This window comes from Leopardus geoffroyi, chromosome D1 (genome assembly GCF_018350155.1).
Source record: "Leopardus geoffroyi isolate Oge1 chromosome D1, O.geoffroyi_Oge1_pat1.0, whole genome shotgun sequence".
NCBI classification, from domain to species: domain Eukaryota; kingdom Metazoa; phylum Chordata; class Mammalia; order Carnivora; family Felidae; genus Leopardus; species Leopardus geoffroyi.
This window is the reverse complement of record NC_059329.1, coordinates 49,156,222-49,173,162: the sequence shown is the minus strand read 5'-3', so window position 1 is coordinate 49,173,162 and position 16,941 is coordinate 49,156,222. Positions and strand designations below refer to the sequence as shown.

At 37.8% G+C, this 16,941-nt stretch overlaps 1 protein-coding gene across 4 annotated transcripts in view; it reads right to left on the bottom strand.

Moving 5' to 3' along the window:
• The window catches only part of CCDC90B (coiled-coil domain containing 90B), a 49,765-nt gene extending 35,533 nt beyond the window's left edge, over positions 1-14,232 (bottom strand). Inside the window, exons 1-3 of one of the 4 annotated variants that reach the window (XM_045483809.1) lie at positions 13,728-14,232; positions 8,553-8,672; positions 6,270-6,373 (exon numbers count right to left, since the gene is read on the bottom strand). In XM_045483809.1, coding sequence (XP_045339765.1) covers positions 6,270-6,373; positions 8,553-8,672; positions 13,728-13,827 — 324 coding nt within the window. In that variant the 5' untranslated portion in view covers positions 13,828-14,232. The remainder of the gene's footprint in view (positions 1-6,269; positions 6,374-8,552; positions 8,673-13,727) is intronic. The other 3 variants (XM_045483808.1, XM_045483810.1, XM_045483811.1) reach the window with 3 other exon arrangements.
• Positions 14,233-16,941: the final 2,709 nt, after the last annotated feature.

The window sequence follows — 16,941 nt, the reverse complement described above, 5'->3', positions numbered from 1 at the left end:
GGGGCAGAAAATTTATCCTAAGAAATAATACTTCAAAACTTCCTTAATCTGGGAAGGAAACAGATATCCAGATCCAGGAGGCACAGGGAACCCCCAACAATATTAACCAAAGAAGGTGCACAAAAATACACATAGTAATTAAAACAACAAAAAGTAGTGATAAAGAATTTTAGGGATGCCTGGGTGGTTCATTCGGTTAAGTGTCTGATTCTTGATTTCAGCTCAGGTCATGATCTCAGGGCTATGGGACTGAGCCCTGCATCAGGCTCTGCATGGAGTATGGAGATTGAGATTCTATCTCCCTCTCTCTCTGTTCCTCTCCTGTGCTCATGTGTGCATGATCCCTCTCTCAAAAAAATTAAAAAAAAGTTAAAAAAAAAAATTTAAACACAGTAAAAGACAGTTACATAAATGGGAAACCCCATAAGGCTATCAGTGCATTTTTCAGCAGAAACTTTACAGGCCAGAAGGGAGTGGCATGATATGTTCAAAGTGCTGAAAAGAAAAAAAGTCTGCATCCACGAATATTCTATCCAGCAAGGCAATCATTTAGAATAGGAGATATGGTTTCTCAAAAAAAAAAAAAAAAAAAGAAGAAATAAAGGAGTGAACGAACACTAACCCAGCCCTACAAGAATTATTAAAGGGGACTAAATGAAGGACTGTATAAAAAGCAGGAAACACAAAAGAAGTGAAAATCAGTGTATCAGTAAAAATCAGTCAAGGAAATCACAAAATAAAAGGATGCAAAATAGGACATCAATACAAAAAATGTGGGTGGGCGGGGGTGTAAAGAATGGGTTCAAACTTATGAGACCATCAACTTCACATGGAGATGTTATATACAAACCTAATGGTATACAAAGAAATCAAAACCAGTAACAGATATGTAAAGACTAAAGAGAAGGGAGTTCAACTTTACCACTAAAGAAAGCCAGCAAACTGTGAAAGAGAACAAGAAGAGGATAAGAGAAAAAGTACAAAAAACAACCACAAAAAAGTAACAAAATGTCAATAAATACACATTTATCAATAATTAGTTTAAATGTAAATGAACTAAATGCTCCAATCAAAAGATATGGGGTGACAAAGTGGATAGAAAAGACCCATTTATATGTTGCCTACACAAGACTTGTTTCAGATCTAAAGACACCTGCAGATTGAAAGTGAGGGACAAAGAAACATTTACCATGTAAAGGATATCAAAAGAATGCTGAAGTAGCAACATTTATACTGGACCAAATAGAATTTAAAACAAAGATGGTAATAAGAAACAAAGAAGAACACAATATTGTAATAAAAGGGACTATCCAACAAGAAAATATAACAACTGTAAATATGGACCCAACATGGTGGCACCCAAATACATAAAACAGTTAACAACAAACACATAGGAACTAATCAGTAGTAATACAATAACAGTAAGGGATTTTAACACCCCACTTCACCCCACTTACATCAATGGTCAGATCATCCATACAGAAAATCAACAAGAAAACAGTGGCTTTAAATGACACAGTGGACCAGATGGATTTAACAGATATATTCAGAACATTCAACCTTAAAATAGAAGAATACACATTCTTTTCAAGTGCACATGAACATTTTCTAGAAGAGATCACATATTAGGCCACACAACAAGTCTCAACAAATTAAAAAAAAATCAAAGTCATTCTATGTATCTTTTCGGACTACAATGCCATGAAACTAGAAATCAACCACAAGAAAAAAATATGGAAAGAGCACAAATACACAGAGGTTAAATAACATGCTACTAAACAATGAATTGATAAACCTAGAAATCAAAGATGAAATAAAAAATTGTATGGAAACAAATGCAAATGAAAACACAAAGGTCCAAAATATTTGGGATGTAGGAAAAGTGGTGTTAAGAAGGTAGTTTATAGCAATATAGACCTACCTCATAAAGCAAGAAAAATCTCAAATAAGCAACCTAACCTCATACCTAACACAGCTAGAAAAAGAACAAAACCTAAAACCAGCAGAAGGAAGGAAATAAAGATTAGAGCAGAAATAAATGACAAAGAATCTAAAAAACAAACAAAACAAAAAAAAACCCCAATGAAAGAGATCAATGAAACCAATAGTTGGTTCTTTGAAAAGATCAACAAAACTGATAAGCCTCTAGCCAGACTCATTAAAATAAAAAGACTGAAATAAACAAAATCACCAGTGAAAGAAGAAAATTAACCCACAGAAATACAAACAAATGTAAGAGAATATTGTGAAAAATTATATGCCAACAAACTGGACAACCTACAAGAAATGGATAAATTCCTAGAAACAAATCATCACCCAAAACTCAAGCAGGAATAGAAAATCTGAACAGACCAATTACCAGTAATGAAATTGAATCAGTAAGCAAAAACTCCCAACAAAAATCTAGCACCAGATGGCTTCACAGGTGAATTCTACCAAACATTTAAAGGAGAATTAATATCTACTCTTCTTAAACTATTCCAAAAATCAGAAGAGGGAGGATAACTTCCAGATTCATTCTAGGAGGCTAGCATTACACTGATAACTAAAACTAGATAAAGATATCATAAATAAAGAGAACTAGAGGCCAGTATCTCTGATGAACATAGATACAAAAACCCTCAACAAAAATATTAGCAAACTGAATCCAACAATATATTAAAAATATCACTGACCACAATCAAGTGGGATTGATTCCCAGGATGCAAGGCTGGTTCAATATTTGCAAATCAATCAACATGAAACATCACATTAATAATAAAAAAAAGGATAAAGACCATATGATCATTTTGATAGATGCAGAAAAAGCATTCAAGATGGTACAACATCCATTCATGATAAAAACCGTCAAAAAAGTGGTTTGTTTGTTTGTTTAGAGAGTGCAAGCAGGGGAGAGGCAGAGGGAAAGAGAATCTTAAGTGGGCTCTGTTGCTGACGTGGGGCTCTGTCTCACAACTGTGGAATCATGATCTTACCTGAAATCATGAGTTGGATGCTTAACTGACTGAGCCACCCAGGTGCCCCAACAAAATAGGTTTAGAGAGAACATAATAAGGGCCTTTATGACAAACCCACAGCCAACTTCATACACAATGGAGAAAAATTGAGAGCTCTTCCCCAAAGGTCAGGAACAAGACAAGAATGTCTACTCTCACCAGTTTTATTCAACACGGTACTGGAAGCTCTAATCACAGCAATCAGACAACAAAAAGAAATAAAAGGCATCCAAATCAGTAAGGTAGAAGGAAAACTTTCCCTATTTGTACATGACATGATACTATATATAGAAAACCCTAAAGATTCCACCAAAACCCACTAGAACTGATAAATGAATTCAGTAAAATTATAGGATACAAAATCAATGTATAGAAATCTATTGCACTCTATACACTAATAATGAAACAGTAGAAAGAGAAATTAATAATCCCACTTACAATTGCACCAAATATAATAAAATACCTAGAAATAACTTTAATCAGAAGGTAAAAAGAAGTCAAAAAGAAGGTAAAAGACCTGTACTATGAAAACTCCAAAACAATGATAAAAGAAACTGAAGACAACACTAAGAAATGCAAAGATATTCCATGCTCATGGACTGGAAGAACAAATACTGTTAAAATGTCTATACTACCCAAAGCAATCTACAGATTTAATGTAACCCTATCAAAATACCAACAGCATTTTTCACAGAACTAGAACAAACCACCTTAAAATTTGTATGGAATGACAAAAGACCTCGAACGGTCATAGCAGTTTTGAAAAAGAAAAACAGAACTGGAGGTATCACAATTCTGGACTTCAAATTATATTACAAAGCTGTAGTAATCAAAGCAGTATGGTATTGTCCCCAAAATAGAACAGAATAGAAAGCCCAGAAATAAACCCACAATTATATGGTCAATTAATCTTTCACACAGGAGGAAAAGAATATGCAATGGGAAAAAGACAGCCTCTTCAACAAATGGTGCTGGGAAAACCGGAAAGCTTGCAAAATAAAGAAAGTGGACCACTTTCCTACACCATACCAAAAATAAACTCAAAATGAGTTAACCACATAAATATGAGACCTGAAACTGAAAAGTCCTGTAAGAGAGCACAGGCAGTAATTTCTCTGACATTAGCAGTAGCAACATTTTTCTAGATATGTCTTCCAAGGCAAGGGAAATAAAAAAAAAAACCAAAAAACTACTGGGAGTACATAAAAATAAAAAGCTTCTGCAGCACAAAGGAAACAATCAACAAAACTAAAAGACAACCTATGAAATGGGAGAAGATACTTGCAAATGACACATCTGATAACAAATTAGTTTCCAAAATATATAAAGAATTTACACAACTCAACACCAAGAAAACAAATAATCCAATTAAAAAACGGGCAGAAGACATGAACAGACATTTCTCCAAAGTAGATATACAGATGGCTAACAGACACATGAAAAGATGCTCAATCAGCATCAGTCCTTGTTAGGGAAATGCAAATTAAGACTACAATGAGATTTCACCTCACATACTTGTCAGAATGGCTAAAATCAACAACAGAAGAAACAACACTTTGGCGAGGATGTGGAGAAAAAGAACTCTCCTGCACTGTTGGTGGGAATGCAAACTGGTGTAGCCACTATAAAAAACAGTAGGGAGGGTCCTCAAAAAATGAAAAAATAGCCTATAATCTAGTAATTGCACTATTGGGTATTTAACTCAAAAGATACAAAAACACTTATTCAAGAGGCACCTGGGTGGCTCAGCTGGTTAAGCATCCAACTTTGGCTCAGATCACGGTCTCATGGTTTGTGAGTTCGACCCCACATCAGGCTCTGTGCTGACAGCTCAGAGCCCAGAGCCTGCTTTGGCTACTGTGTCTTCCTCTCTCTGCCCCTCCCCTGCTCACACTTTGTCTCTCAAAAATAAACAAACATTAAAAAACAAACAAAAACACTTACTCAAAGGGATGCATACACCCCTATGTTTATTGCAGTATTATATACAATAGTCAAATTATGGAAGCAGCTCAAGTGTTCATCGAATGATGAATGGATATAGATGTGGTATATATACACAATAGAATATTATTCAGCCATAAAAAAGAATGAAACCATGCCATTTGCAATAACATGGAGGGAGGCAGAGACTACAATGCTAAGTAAAATAGTTAGAGAAAGACAAATACCTTATGATTTCACTCAGATGTGGAATTTAAGAAATAGGCAAAGGTAAAAAAAAAAAGAGAGACACAAACCAAGAAACAGACTCTTATAAAAAAAACTGTATAGTGACAGATAGTGACTACATGTATCATGGGGGAGCACGGAGTAATGTATAGAATTGGTGTATCACTACTTTGTACATTAGAAACTAACGCAACGTTGTATTAACAGTGCATCACTCGGGAGAGGAGGAATAAAAAAAAAAGGGAAATCTTAATTCCTAAGTAAAAATGAAGTATTTGTCAAGTCCAAGGGAAAGAAAATATACATGTATGTGTGTGTGTGTGTATAAAATTACAGAAAGTAAACATTTTTAATCATAGTGATTAATTCACGATTATGAGTTTTATCAATTATATTCCACAGTCAAGCTCATTTAGCTTATTCTATGTTTTATATAAAATTATTCTTTTTCTCCACAGCACCACAATGACAAATGTAAAAAATTAATCTGATTCTCTCCTCAGTGGCAAAGTAGAATAATTCTATCTACTTTGCAAGGTTGTTCGAGGGATTACATAAGATAATATGTGAGAAATCCACAGCCCTGTGCATCTCTCACTGTAAGTTCTTAGTAAACGGCATTATCTGACTTTAAGAATTTGTGTATCCAAATTTAAAGCATCTTAATGAAATCCTTTCAAGCCATGTTTAATTAAGTCTGTTCCGTTTGTGAAAGTTAACCAGAACACACACCTGACTGCAGTTAAATGTTTTTATCTAATAGGTTAGCTTTTCTACTGTGGTAGGTATTCTGTGGGGAAGAAGTTGTTTCACTCATCACCTACCACCACCTCAAATAATTCAAATAATATATAATTATCTCACACAATGAAAGCTTTGACAAAATTTCATTCTGTGTGTGACCATAATTTTATTATGACTCTTCTAACTCCTCAATCTCTTTAGATACTAACTTTACTGAAGAGTTTTGCTTTTGTTCTTTGGTCCCTTTGTAGAGAGAAAGATGCAGGTATATTTGGCAGGTGGGTGGGTTGACAGAGATGCCATATGAAAAAGATTGTCTAATGAAATGGTCACAATTGATAATAATGAAAATATTACCTGTTGAGCTCGAGTGACCATCTCCTTATAGATACTATCCAGGCTGACATTTGATAAAGTGGTTAATGCTGATACAATTGTTTCTGCTTGTGCTTTGTCAAATCCTGTAGAGAGCAAATACATATGTGTGTGTATGTATATATATATATATATATATATATTTTTTTTTTTTTTTAATTTTTTTTAACGTTTATTTATTTTTGAGAGAGAGACAGAGCATGAACAGGGGAGGGTCAGAGAGAGGGAGACACAGAATCCAAAACAGGCTCCAGGCTCGGAGGTGTCAGCACAGAGTCATCAGCACAGAGCCCGATGTGGGCTCCAACTCACAGACCGCAAGATCACAACCTGAGCCGAAGTGGTACATGTACCGACTGAGCCACCCAGGCGCCCAATATGTTTATATTTTTAAAAAATGATATCCATATCAACATAGACAGCTAGAATAACTTTCCTCATCATTTAAATTTTTTACTTTTTAAAAAAATATTTGTTTATTTTTGAAAGAGGGAGAGATGGAGCATGAGTGGGGAAGGGGCAGAGAGAGAGAGAGAGAGAGAGAGAGAGAGAGACAGACAGACAGACACACACAGAGAAATCTGAAGCAGGCTCCAGGCTCTGAAGTGTCAGCACAGAGCCCAATGCGGGGCTCAAACTCACAAACCGTGAGATCATGACCTGATCCAAAGTCAGAAGCTTAACCAACTGAGTCATGCAGGCACCCTTAAATTTTTTACTTTTTAAAAAATGGTTACAATAAAAAATTTCAGATTATGCTAAATTACTCTCTAAAAGCATTCTGCAATTTTAATTCTCACTGATCCATTTCCCCATATTTACATCAACACTGGATACTGCTAGTTTTTTTTTTTCAGTTTATAATTGGCATTAAAAAATGAAATGGCATAGCATTGTTATTTATACTTAAAATTTGCATTTCCTTAGTTAAGCACCTTACATATATTTATTGCCTATTTATATTTTTCTGTGTGCTATTTATGGCCTTTACCCATTTTCCAATAAGATACTGAACATTTCCTTATTGGTTCATATGAATTTTGTGTATTAAAGCAATAGGCTCATTATTATGTCTATTCCTAATATTTCTAACTTTACAGATGACACCCTTTGATATACAGATTTAAATATTTCAGTAGTCACACGTCAGTCTTTAGTTCACTGCTTTTGAGTTTTATGTCTTGTTTCCTCAATCTAAAAGTCTTAAAGTATTCTAGCATTTTTTTTAACTTTTCCCTCATATTTTTACATTTGACTTTTTTTTAATGTTTATTTATTTTTGACAGAGAGAGAGCGAGAGAGAGAGCATGAGTGGGGGAGGGACGGAGAGAAAGGGAGACACAGAATCCAAAGCAAGCTCCAGGCTCTGAGCTGTCAGCACACAGCCCGACATGGGGCTCCAACTCATGGACCGCGAGATCATGACCCGAGCCGAAGTCGGATGCTCAACTGACTGAGCCACCCAGGTAACCCATACATTTGACTTTTAATCAACCTGGAATTTATTTTTTCAAATGGCTAGTCATGTATCATATCAATTTATTAAATAGCCCTTCCTTTCTCTAATTTGTAATGTCTTACTGTTTGCTAAAAATATCTATGTTTACCTATCTGAATACAACTCTATTTTATTAATCAACTTTTCTTATTTTTTATTTTTTACAGTGTATTTATTTTTGAGAGAGAGAGTGACAGCATGTGCATGAGCAGGGAAGGGGCAGAGAGAGAGGGGGACAGAAGATCCAAAGCAGGTTCTGTGCTGACAGCAGTGAGCCTGACATGGGGCTCAAACTCATGAACTGTGAGATCATGACCTGAGCTGAAGCTGGACACCTAACCGACTGAGTCACCTAGGTGCTCCATTTATCAACTTTTCTATTCCTGTATTATCACACAATTTAAATGATTGTTTTGACAACTGGTTATTTTTTGTGCTTGTTCCTTTTTCTTTTTTGCTATTCCTAAGCAGTCCTTGTACTTATACATGAACTTTAGTATCAGCCTAGAAACTCTGCAGTTTTTTTCTACATAAGTGAAATCATACTGCATATGTAATGTTATATGTTAGTTCTCTATCTTGAGTATTTCTCATTATCAGTAAATATTCTTCAAGCAATACCATTTTCATGACTGTAAAATATTCCACTGTATGGATAGCACTTGTATTTCAACTGATTCTTAATTGTCCATAATAATTATACTGTCTTGACTAGGTAATTTACTATGACTGTTGTTAAATTCTTTCAAGAGTTATCCGTTTCTTACCATGAGTTTCCAAATCCTGAACCAGTGCATGGGTATCAAACGTTAATTTCCTTTGTTCTAAAGGAGTTAGGTCCACTCGCCTCATATCATATCCTTCCTTGGTTGTGGTGGTGAGAAAGTCTGAAAAGAGAAGACAGGGTTTTTTCCTTGTAGTAACTAACACAAGTGTGCCACTTGAGCTTCTCAAGCATTTCTCTCATCTATTTACAATACAGTTCTAGCTCTTCTGCTTTGGAATTCTGTAATTTCAAGGAAGAAAACGGGTTCCTCTGAGCCTTGGACTCTTTTATCTGAAAAGTGTCTAAAAGTACTCTGTACACGGCAAACATTCAATAAATGCTTCCTTTCCTTCTTTCAGTATGATGTTTTATTTGTTAAGAGTCAGTAAAAAGTTGTAATGTAATAGACATCAAAAGCTTTGGATATCACTGTCAAGTCTCTCATTACTTGAAGAGTGGAAACCATCCAACTCTCCTAGGTGCTAAGATGTCTTTCACACAGCTATGATAATTATTTATACCTACATCCTCATATAAAGTAGCTTTTTGAACTCCCACTCTCCTACATATCCAGCTTATTTCCATTACAGTCCTCAGTTCTAATCTGAACTCGTCTTGTTGGTCTCTCTGAACCAGAGTACAAGCTCAAGGACACTTTGTGTTTTTCATCACTGTATCTTCGGTACCTAGAACGGTACTCGGCAAATAATTGGGTCACAATATTTTGTTGAATCAATCAATGAATCTGATTTTAAATCCTGGAGTATTTACTAGAGGCAACACAAAAGCCCTAACAAATTTCTTATCTTTGAAATAAATGTACCATTTCAATAATTCCCAATTTTTAACCTAGACACAGTACGGTCCTTTTCCATATATTGCTGGTGAATTTCATTAAAAAGTATTCTCTTTCAGCAAGAACTCTGTTTACATTCAACTTCATTACTATTACTATATATTAAGTAAAATAACAGCTAATTAGTATAATTATTAATTGAACACAAGGTACTGTACTAGATATTTTATATACTACAAAGGCAAGGTGGCATTATCCATTTTAGATAAGGTAAGTGAACCTAAGGTAAAGCATTTTACCTCCAGTCACAGAATCATTAGTGAATTCAGACTCAGGTCTTCTGACTCCAAAGCTCAGGCTCTGTCACCCTATGCTGTCTCTCTTTTTTATCCCAAACCACTTAATATACGTAGGTACTTAAAAAGACACAGCTGTAACCTCAAGTATTGCTTTTCTGGTAGGTACTGTAGGGAAAATGCAATTCTTTCCTACATCCTTCCAGCAATATCCTTCCAGCCAAGACACTTGAGCACCAGGTACAGAGGATGATGAGAAAACCAGACATAACTGATGTCTTTGCTGACTTTGTGGACTAGTAAGTGGGCAGGAAAGATAGGTTTAAAAACAGTATCTATCTAAATATAAACTCTAAATTCAAATGATGAAAAAGTGATGGCCAGTCCTTTAGATCAATTTATTTAAATACTCAGATAAATTGTTTAGAGATAATGGGAATCAGATGTAAAAGTGGATCAATTTTGAACACATACACACACATATTAGCACAGCAGTCACCAATCTTTTTGGCTTTGAGTGCCATCTAGAAGAGTTCAGCAATGTGCCTGTGTGTCAATATTAGACCTGAGGAGGAAAAGAAAAAATTGGAGGAAAAAGGGGCAGGTTTCAGCAATATTTCCAGTAACAATTGTATTAGGATTGATTAGTACCTGAAGTTATCTCTCCTTGATTAGAAGTTTAGTATTTTATTCAAGGTTTACTTGGTGGGGGAGGAGAGAGGGTAATATTTATATGACATGATACTGCTTTCACACCTAATACTTATCCTTAAAATTCTCATGTTATGGATGAGGAAAACAGGCTCAGAAGTGCTAAGTAACTGCCTGAGATGTTATGGTCTCAGAGCTAGGCAGGTTAGTGCACAATTCCTCTGATTTCAGTCAACAAACATTTGAATGCCTTTTACAAAAGGCAGCTTCCTACTGAATATGGGAGAGACACCAAATACCTAACACAGCCACAATCTGCAGGGTGCAGCTGCAGTCTCCTGTCTCCCCTCTTTGGCTCTCTGCTCCTAAGGATTCTTTTAATTCTTTTTTTTAATTCTTTTAATTTAATTCTTTAATTCTTTTAATTCTTTAAATTTAATTCTTTAATTCTTTTAATTTAATTCTTTAATTCTTTTAATTTAATTCTTTTAATTCTTTAATTCTCTGAATAACTTAAGAAAGCTTTCCTTTTCTTTGCCTGCTCATGTTTATCCTTCTGAGTTCAGTTTGAATGTCTCCTCCTCCAGAAAGCCTGCCCAGACTCTCTTACGTCAGGTGTTGCTTGTTCACAGGATCCTAGAACACTGTTTTGCCACACCTCATGAATTACACATTTATATGACTGTTAACTGCTTACCTTTCCCACTAGGTCAGGAATCACATCAGCAAACTACAGCCTGCAGGTCACCACCACCACCTGTTTTTCTAAATAGCTTTACTGCAACCCAGCCATGCTCACTGATTTACATATTATCAACGGCGGCTTTCATGTTAACATGACAAGAGTAGTCGCAAGTGACCGTATTGCCCACAATGTCTAAAATGTAACCTGGCTCATTACAGAAAAACTTTGCTAACCACTGCATTAGACTATGAAATCCCTGTGAGCAAGAACCACGCCTGTTATTGCTCATCCCTGAACCCCCAATGCCTAATACAATTCTGAGTGTTCTGTAGAAAGCTGCTCATTGAAAGGGAACTGTGCTGTTATGGGTACAATGAAGATAAAGGCTGTGGTTTTAAATCATGTGCTATCAAGGTATATCCATAAGGGAATACAGGGAAGAGACATTTGGCCCTCAATGAGAATAAAGGGTTAAGAATGGCTATCTGGAAAAGATACTAATGATAGTAAATTTTAAAGAGGAGTTATCCAGGCAGGAGGAACAGGATGAGCAAAATTCACCAATGCGTGAATTACCTTTGCTGTTCCTACCTTGGGCACTATTTACTATGGGGATGAGGAGGGCAGAGAATTCAGAAGGATCTGTGGACCATTCATTCCTTTGGTGTACTCAAATAGTCATGTAATCTTTGGTTAAGTCTTCACAATCCTAAGAGATGGGTGCTGACCCCCTCCTTTGCAGTAGGACTTTAGAGAGCACTCTTCTTTAGAGGCAATAAGGAAACGGAAAAGCCATTTGATATCCATAGTAGGGTGTCACAAGTACTTCAACTCATAAGCACTTTTAAGAGTAAGTCTTTGAAAGCACATTAATAGGTAGAGGAGACAAATAACCAGAATCACTGTTCTTAGCTCAGGGTGGGATAACAGGTCCTTAATACCTTAAAAGTTCCCAAAACGTATACAACTGTACAAAACCCCAAGCCCTTCCTTTCATTCTTATTTCTTCCTATTCTTTCATATCTATCTTGTAGTTTTCTTAAGACTGAGAAAAAACTCACAGTTTAAAGACTTAACCAGCATCACAAAGCTACTAAGTTGTATATCTTGGATTAGTACTCTGGCCTACCTTGCACCAAGACTGCCAGAAAAGGCCAGATTTTACTTTTGATAACACAAGTAAAATGATGTCTCATTAAATCTAAGCTACAAGTTTTATATTAACTTACTAACATTCAGAGTTGCAACACTTCAGTGACACAGCTGGTTACTAATACATTATTTCTATATGCTGGTCAGATGACATGTGCTTTGCTAGCTACATCAGAATTACCAGAATTAAGAAGTAACACAGAGATCCCTGGGCTCCACCCCTGAAGATTGACTCAGTTATTCTGGAGTGGGACTTAAAATTATGTATTTTTAAAAAGTACCCCCAGGATTTCTGTTCTGCCTAGTTTGGGAAGTAGTAATGACCTAGCAATCCAGCACTATTAAAACTTAGACAAACTGCATCACCCTCCCATGCCTTCTCTTATTCATCTTTAAAAAAGAACTGAATAATAAAGGAGATCCCTCTGTGGGTCAAGGTCAAGGTTTTCAAATTAGTCCATCATAGGGGGCCTGGGTGGCGCAGTCGGTCAAGCTTCCGACTTCAGCCAGGTCACGATCTCGCGGTCCGTGAGTTCGAGCCCCGCGTCAGGCTCTGGGCTGATGGCTCAGAGCTTGCAGCCTGTTTCCGATTCTGTGTCTCCCTCTCTGCCCCTCCCCCGTTCATGCTCTGTCTCTCTCTGTCTCAAAAATAAATAAACGTTAAAAAAAAAAAAAAACAAATTAGTCCATCATAATGTGTATGTATGCTAAACACATTTAGTATATATAAATATATAACCAAATACCTTGTGACAGACCCTGGCAGCTAAACAGCGGTCTCACAGATCCAAGATCAACCACTGCAATCTTACTGTGTGAGTAAAATGAAGCAATTAGCAAAATGGAACAAAGCATAGTGGGTACAGGGTGGCTCATTTCTCATGGCACTGAAGATTTAAGAAGGGGAATAGAGAATGCTAAGGTTAGTCCCAAGTGCCCATTCCGCGGACAACCTTAAAGAGTGCGGGGAGACTCTGGAATCATCTTTCAACCTCTCAAGTCAGGTTGTCCTTTAGGACAATGCTAACAGGGGTGCTAACAAGTTCAACACTTGCAGGTTCCAGTATTCACGTTTTGTTTTGCTTTGAAAGGCTACAACGTGATTGCCGAGTACTGGAAATAACAGCGAAATACAGCTGGCCTGACCTGAAATGCATGCTGTGTCTACCAAAAACCTGGGTCCGAGACAGCACCCAAATAATAGCTTAAGTCTGAACAAGCCACGAAAGAAACCAGAACTCTCAGAACACAGATTACTCCAGACAGACCTCGGAGAGGGCGGGGATTGCCAGCCTCATTTGATAATAAAAAGGAACCAGGCGCTGAGAAAGAAAAGCCCGAGGGACTCTAGTGGTGGAGCCAGGTGGGAGCCCCAGGCCTTCACGGGCTCGCTCTCAAAAGAGGAGAAGCGGTTCTCTACTCAGTCCTAGCCCCTCCCGCCCCAATCTAAGCTGGCGAGATGCAGCGGCCGGGTCGCCAGCACCAGGGACTGGGAGGGGCGTGGCACTCTTGTCTACCGCTCGCCGGAGCAGGCACGAACCACCCGCAATATCCCCAAATAGCACGCAGGCATGACACCAAGCCGTCTCGTCTCACCTCTCCGTAGGGCCGGCGAGAAACGCCCGCCGAGGATGGAAACCCGGCGGCCGGCATGGCCGTCAGGGCACAGGAGCCGCCAAACACTGCGACTCCACATTTCCTGTTTTCAGGCTGGCGGGTGGAGGTGAGAGGCTGGCTGAATCACGCTCAGGCTTTCGGGCAACGTAGTTCTGGCACCACGAGGATTCTGGGAAGTGTAGTTTTCGGCCTGCAGCAAAAGTCCTTCCCAGCGCAGATTCTAACCTCGGTATCGTTAAGACGGGCCTCTTTACAGACGGACCCACAGTTCGCGAGCATGGTTCACAGAGGCTCCGCTCCTTCCACCGCCCTTTCCCAACTGGCGCACGACGTTACCACTCTAAGAAAGCGGGACCTTGTCTGAGAACCTTCTGGCGCCCGTCTCCTAGCAATGAGGTACAGCTCAACAGCGGAAGTCCCCCGGGAAAACCCAGAGGCCATTACGCCCCTGAGTGTGAGATTGCGTCACACCCTACCGCCCAGCAACCTGGGACCTGAAATCCTCATCCGCTGAGTATTCCGGGGAATCGCGCAGAAACCTGGGAAACGTAGTCCAGCGAGGTGTTCATTCTTGCTGCTTCATGGCCTACTCCTTTGCCCTCTTGTGTACAGGAGGACGAACTGCAGTTAGTTTAGTTCCGGTCTTGAGGGAAACATTTTCTCCGTTTCCAGAGCGGTGCTGCTTTTCATCACTTACCCTCTGAGACCTGTTACCTCAGACTTTGTTCCACACGGAAAAAATGTTAAAAATAACAACACACAGTAATTCTGGGGTTCAAATATGTTGATATGTTCTTCGTAAATTCTAAAGTGGTACACAATGGTTGGGTTTTAGTGGCTTAATTATTCTCACAAGGATGTAAACAGTTACTCTAAGATTTTTCTAGCTATTTGTTTTCAAAGCTTTGTCAGCATCAGTTGCATAACAAGCACCATTGTAAGCACTGAGGCACATTAAAGAACAGCACTTGATTCCTGCCAGCAAGGGCTTTAACAGGCAATTTATGGAGAGGGAATATAAATGGTTATTTAAAAATTGAAAAACAAAACAAAACTCAGTTTAATCTCACCAGTTAAATGAAAAAGCAAACATAAAGATATACCAGTTTTACTGATTAAAATTAAAAAAAAAATTATCGATGCCACCAAATATGCAATTACATTGGGTCACTTACACTGCTGGCAAGAATGTAAGTTAGTACCTTTAGAAAGCAATTTAATAATATATATGAAATTCTAATAAAAATGAATAGCCAGAGGTTCACTTCTAACAATCTGTTCTGAGAAAAAATAACCGTAACTGTAGCTAAGATTTTTAAGAATTAAAACCCTGGAATGTTATTTATAATAGTAAAACTTTAGAAATAATTTAAATATTCAAGGTGATTCAGCAACTTGCACAAATGTTCCAAACTGGAATAGTATACAGTCATATAATTGGAATTATTATACAAATGGGAATATTATAGAATCATGGAATATTCTATGAGCGTCACTATAGATGAGGGAGCATGGGGCGGGACAAAGTGCAAGCTAGCATCCCCTCTCCCACCCCCAAGGTGGGATGTGTGTGATATTCCTCAGGCACTTCTGGCTGACCAAGGACAAAGGAAAGGAAAGAAAACAAATGGCCAATTGATAGAGATCACAGTCATACAGACCATGGGTCTCCGTCAGTTTACAAATATCTTAGTAAGTTGCAAGAAAAAGGCAATCTTATCTATTCTGCCAATCTCCAGAAGCCTGTAGACTGTTTCCTGGAGCCCCAACATCACCCCTCCATAGTGATATGGGAAACAAAGGCAAGAAGGAAGTGGCAGGTAAAATTAAATTCTCAAATACAGAGTATATTTCTCCAGGAACCCCCTACTGTCTTAATGTTAATGCCTTACTAGAGGGACAACAATCTTAGCTTGACAATAGCAAGTTTTCGGGTATCTTAGGAGTCGTCTTTAGCATATCAAAGTCCCTCTGGAGGCCTTCCTTTTGACTTTACCTTCCCAACTCCATAGTGTAAAACCAGCCATTCTTCACAGCACTGACATACGTAGCTCTTTCTGCCCACGGGTCGTGTTCTGTGCGTTAATAAAATCACTTTTTTGCACCAAAGATGTCTTCAAGAATTCTTTCTTGGTCACCAGCTCCCGAGCCCCCACCATCACCCCAAAACCTCATCGGTATGATATCATCATTTAAAAAAATTCTTTATATATACACACATACATCAAAGTTATGACATATACACATGCGTATATTTATACATATACATATATGTATGTATATGTATACATATATGCACATCATGTATATATATATATCCAATATGACTGTAATTCTGCCTAATGTTATGATGATTACTGTTCTGGAGGAGCTTACAGACTACTGGAGGATAAAGACCAGTAAGTGGGACCACAATATTTTTAATTACCTAAAGTAATGATTATGAAAAAAGCTACACCTCTTTATACATTAATATTTATTGGTTATTATTTACATTACTGTAAAACTCCACGACAGAAATGAAGTTTTGATTAGTCATGTGACCAAAGCTGCACCAATCATTCTCTTTCATGGAACGAGCAAGCCGAGTCAGGAATTCTTAATCATCTTCTGAAGCTGGTTGGCACTACAGCAATTGAATTTGGGAGCTGGGACAGCCATACTCTGACAGTGGGCAGGAGAAGTGCACAGAAGTAGAAGCAGGAATAGCAGATAGAGCGAGAGTCCAGACAGTATTCAGCTAACAGATCTAACCACTCCCTGAGACCTCCCTGATGTACCTGTGTGTGTTTCCAAACTCTCCATTGTTGCTTTCCATTTGTATGCTGAAAGCCTTAATTTATAAAAATATTTTCACATATATTTGTTAATATTTCCTCATAAGTTTGTTGGCAGGAATAAAAGACGTAATGCATGTAAAATAATTAGCACAGTGCTTGGCGCATATAAACACCCAATAAGCAAGAGCTACTTTTATTAATAATGCCTGTTGACTTTAGTCAGTATTGGGAAGTAATTCTCCGTGAGTCTCTCACATTTCTGCATGTCTTGCACACAGAGGCCCTCCCTGCCTTTTGCTATGGACTCTCTTTTTAAAGAATTTTGTATAATGAGGAGGCTTGGGAAATTCAGTGTCCTTCTGGAGCAAAACATCCCATGCTTACTGCCTATTATAAAAGATTTGGGTTTTTCT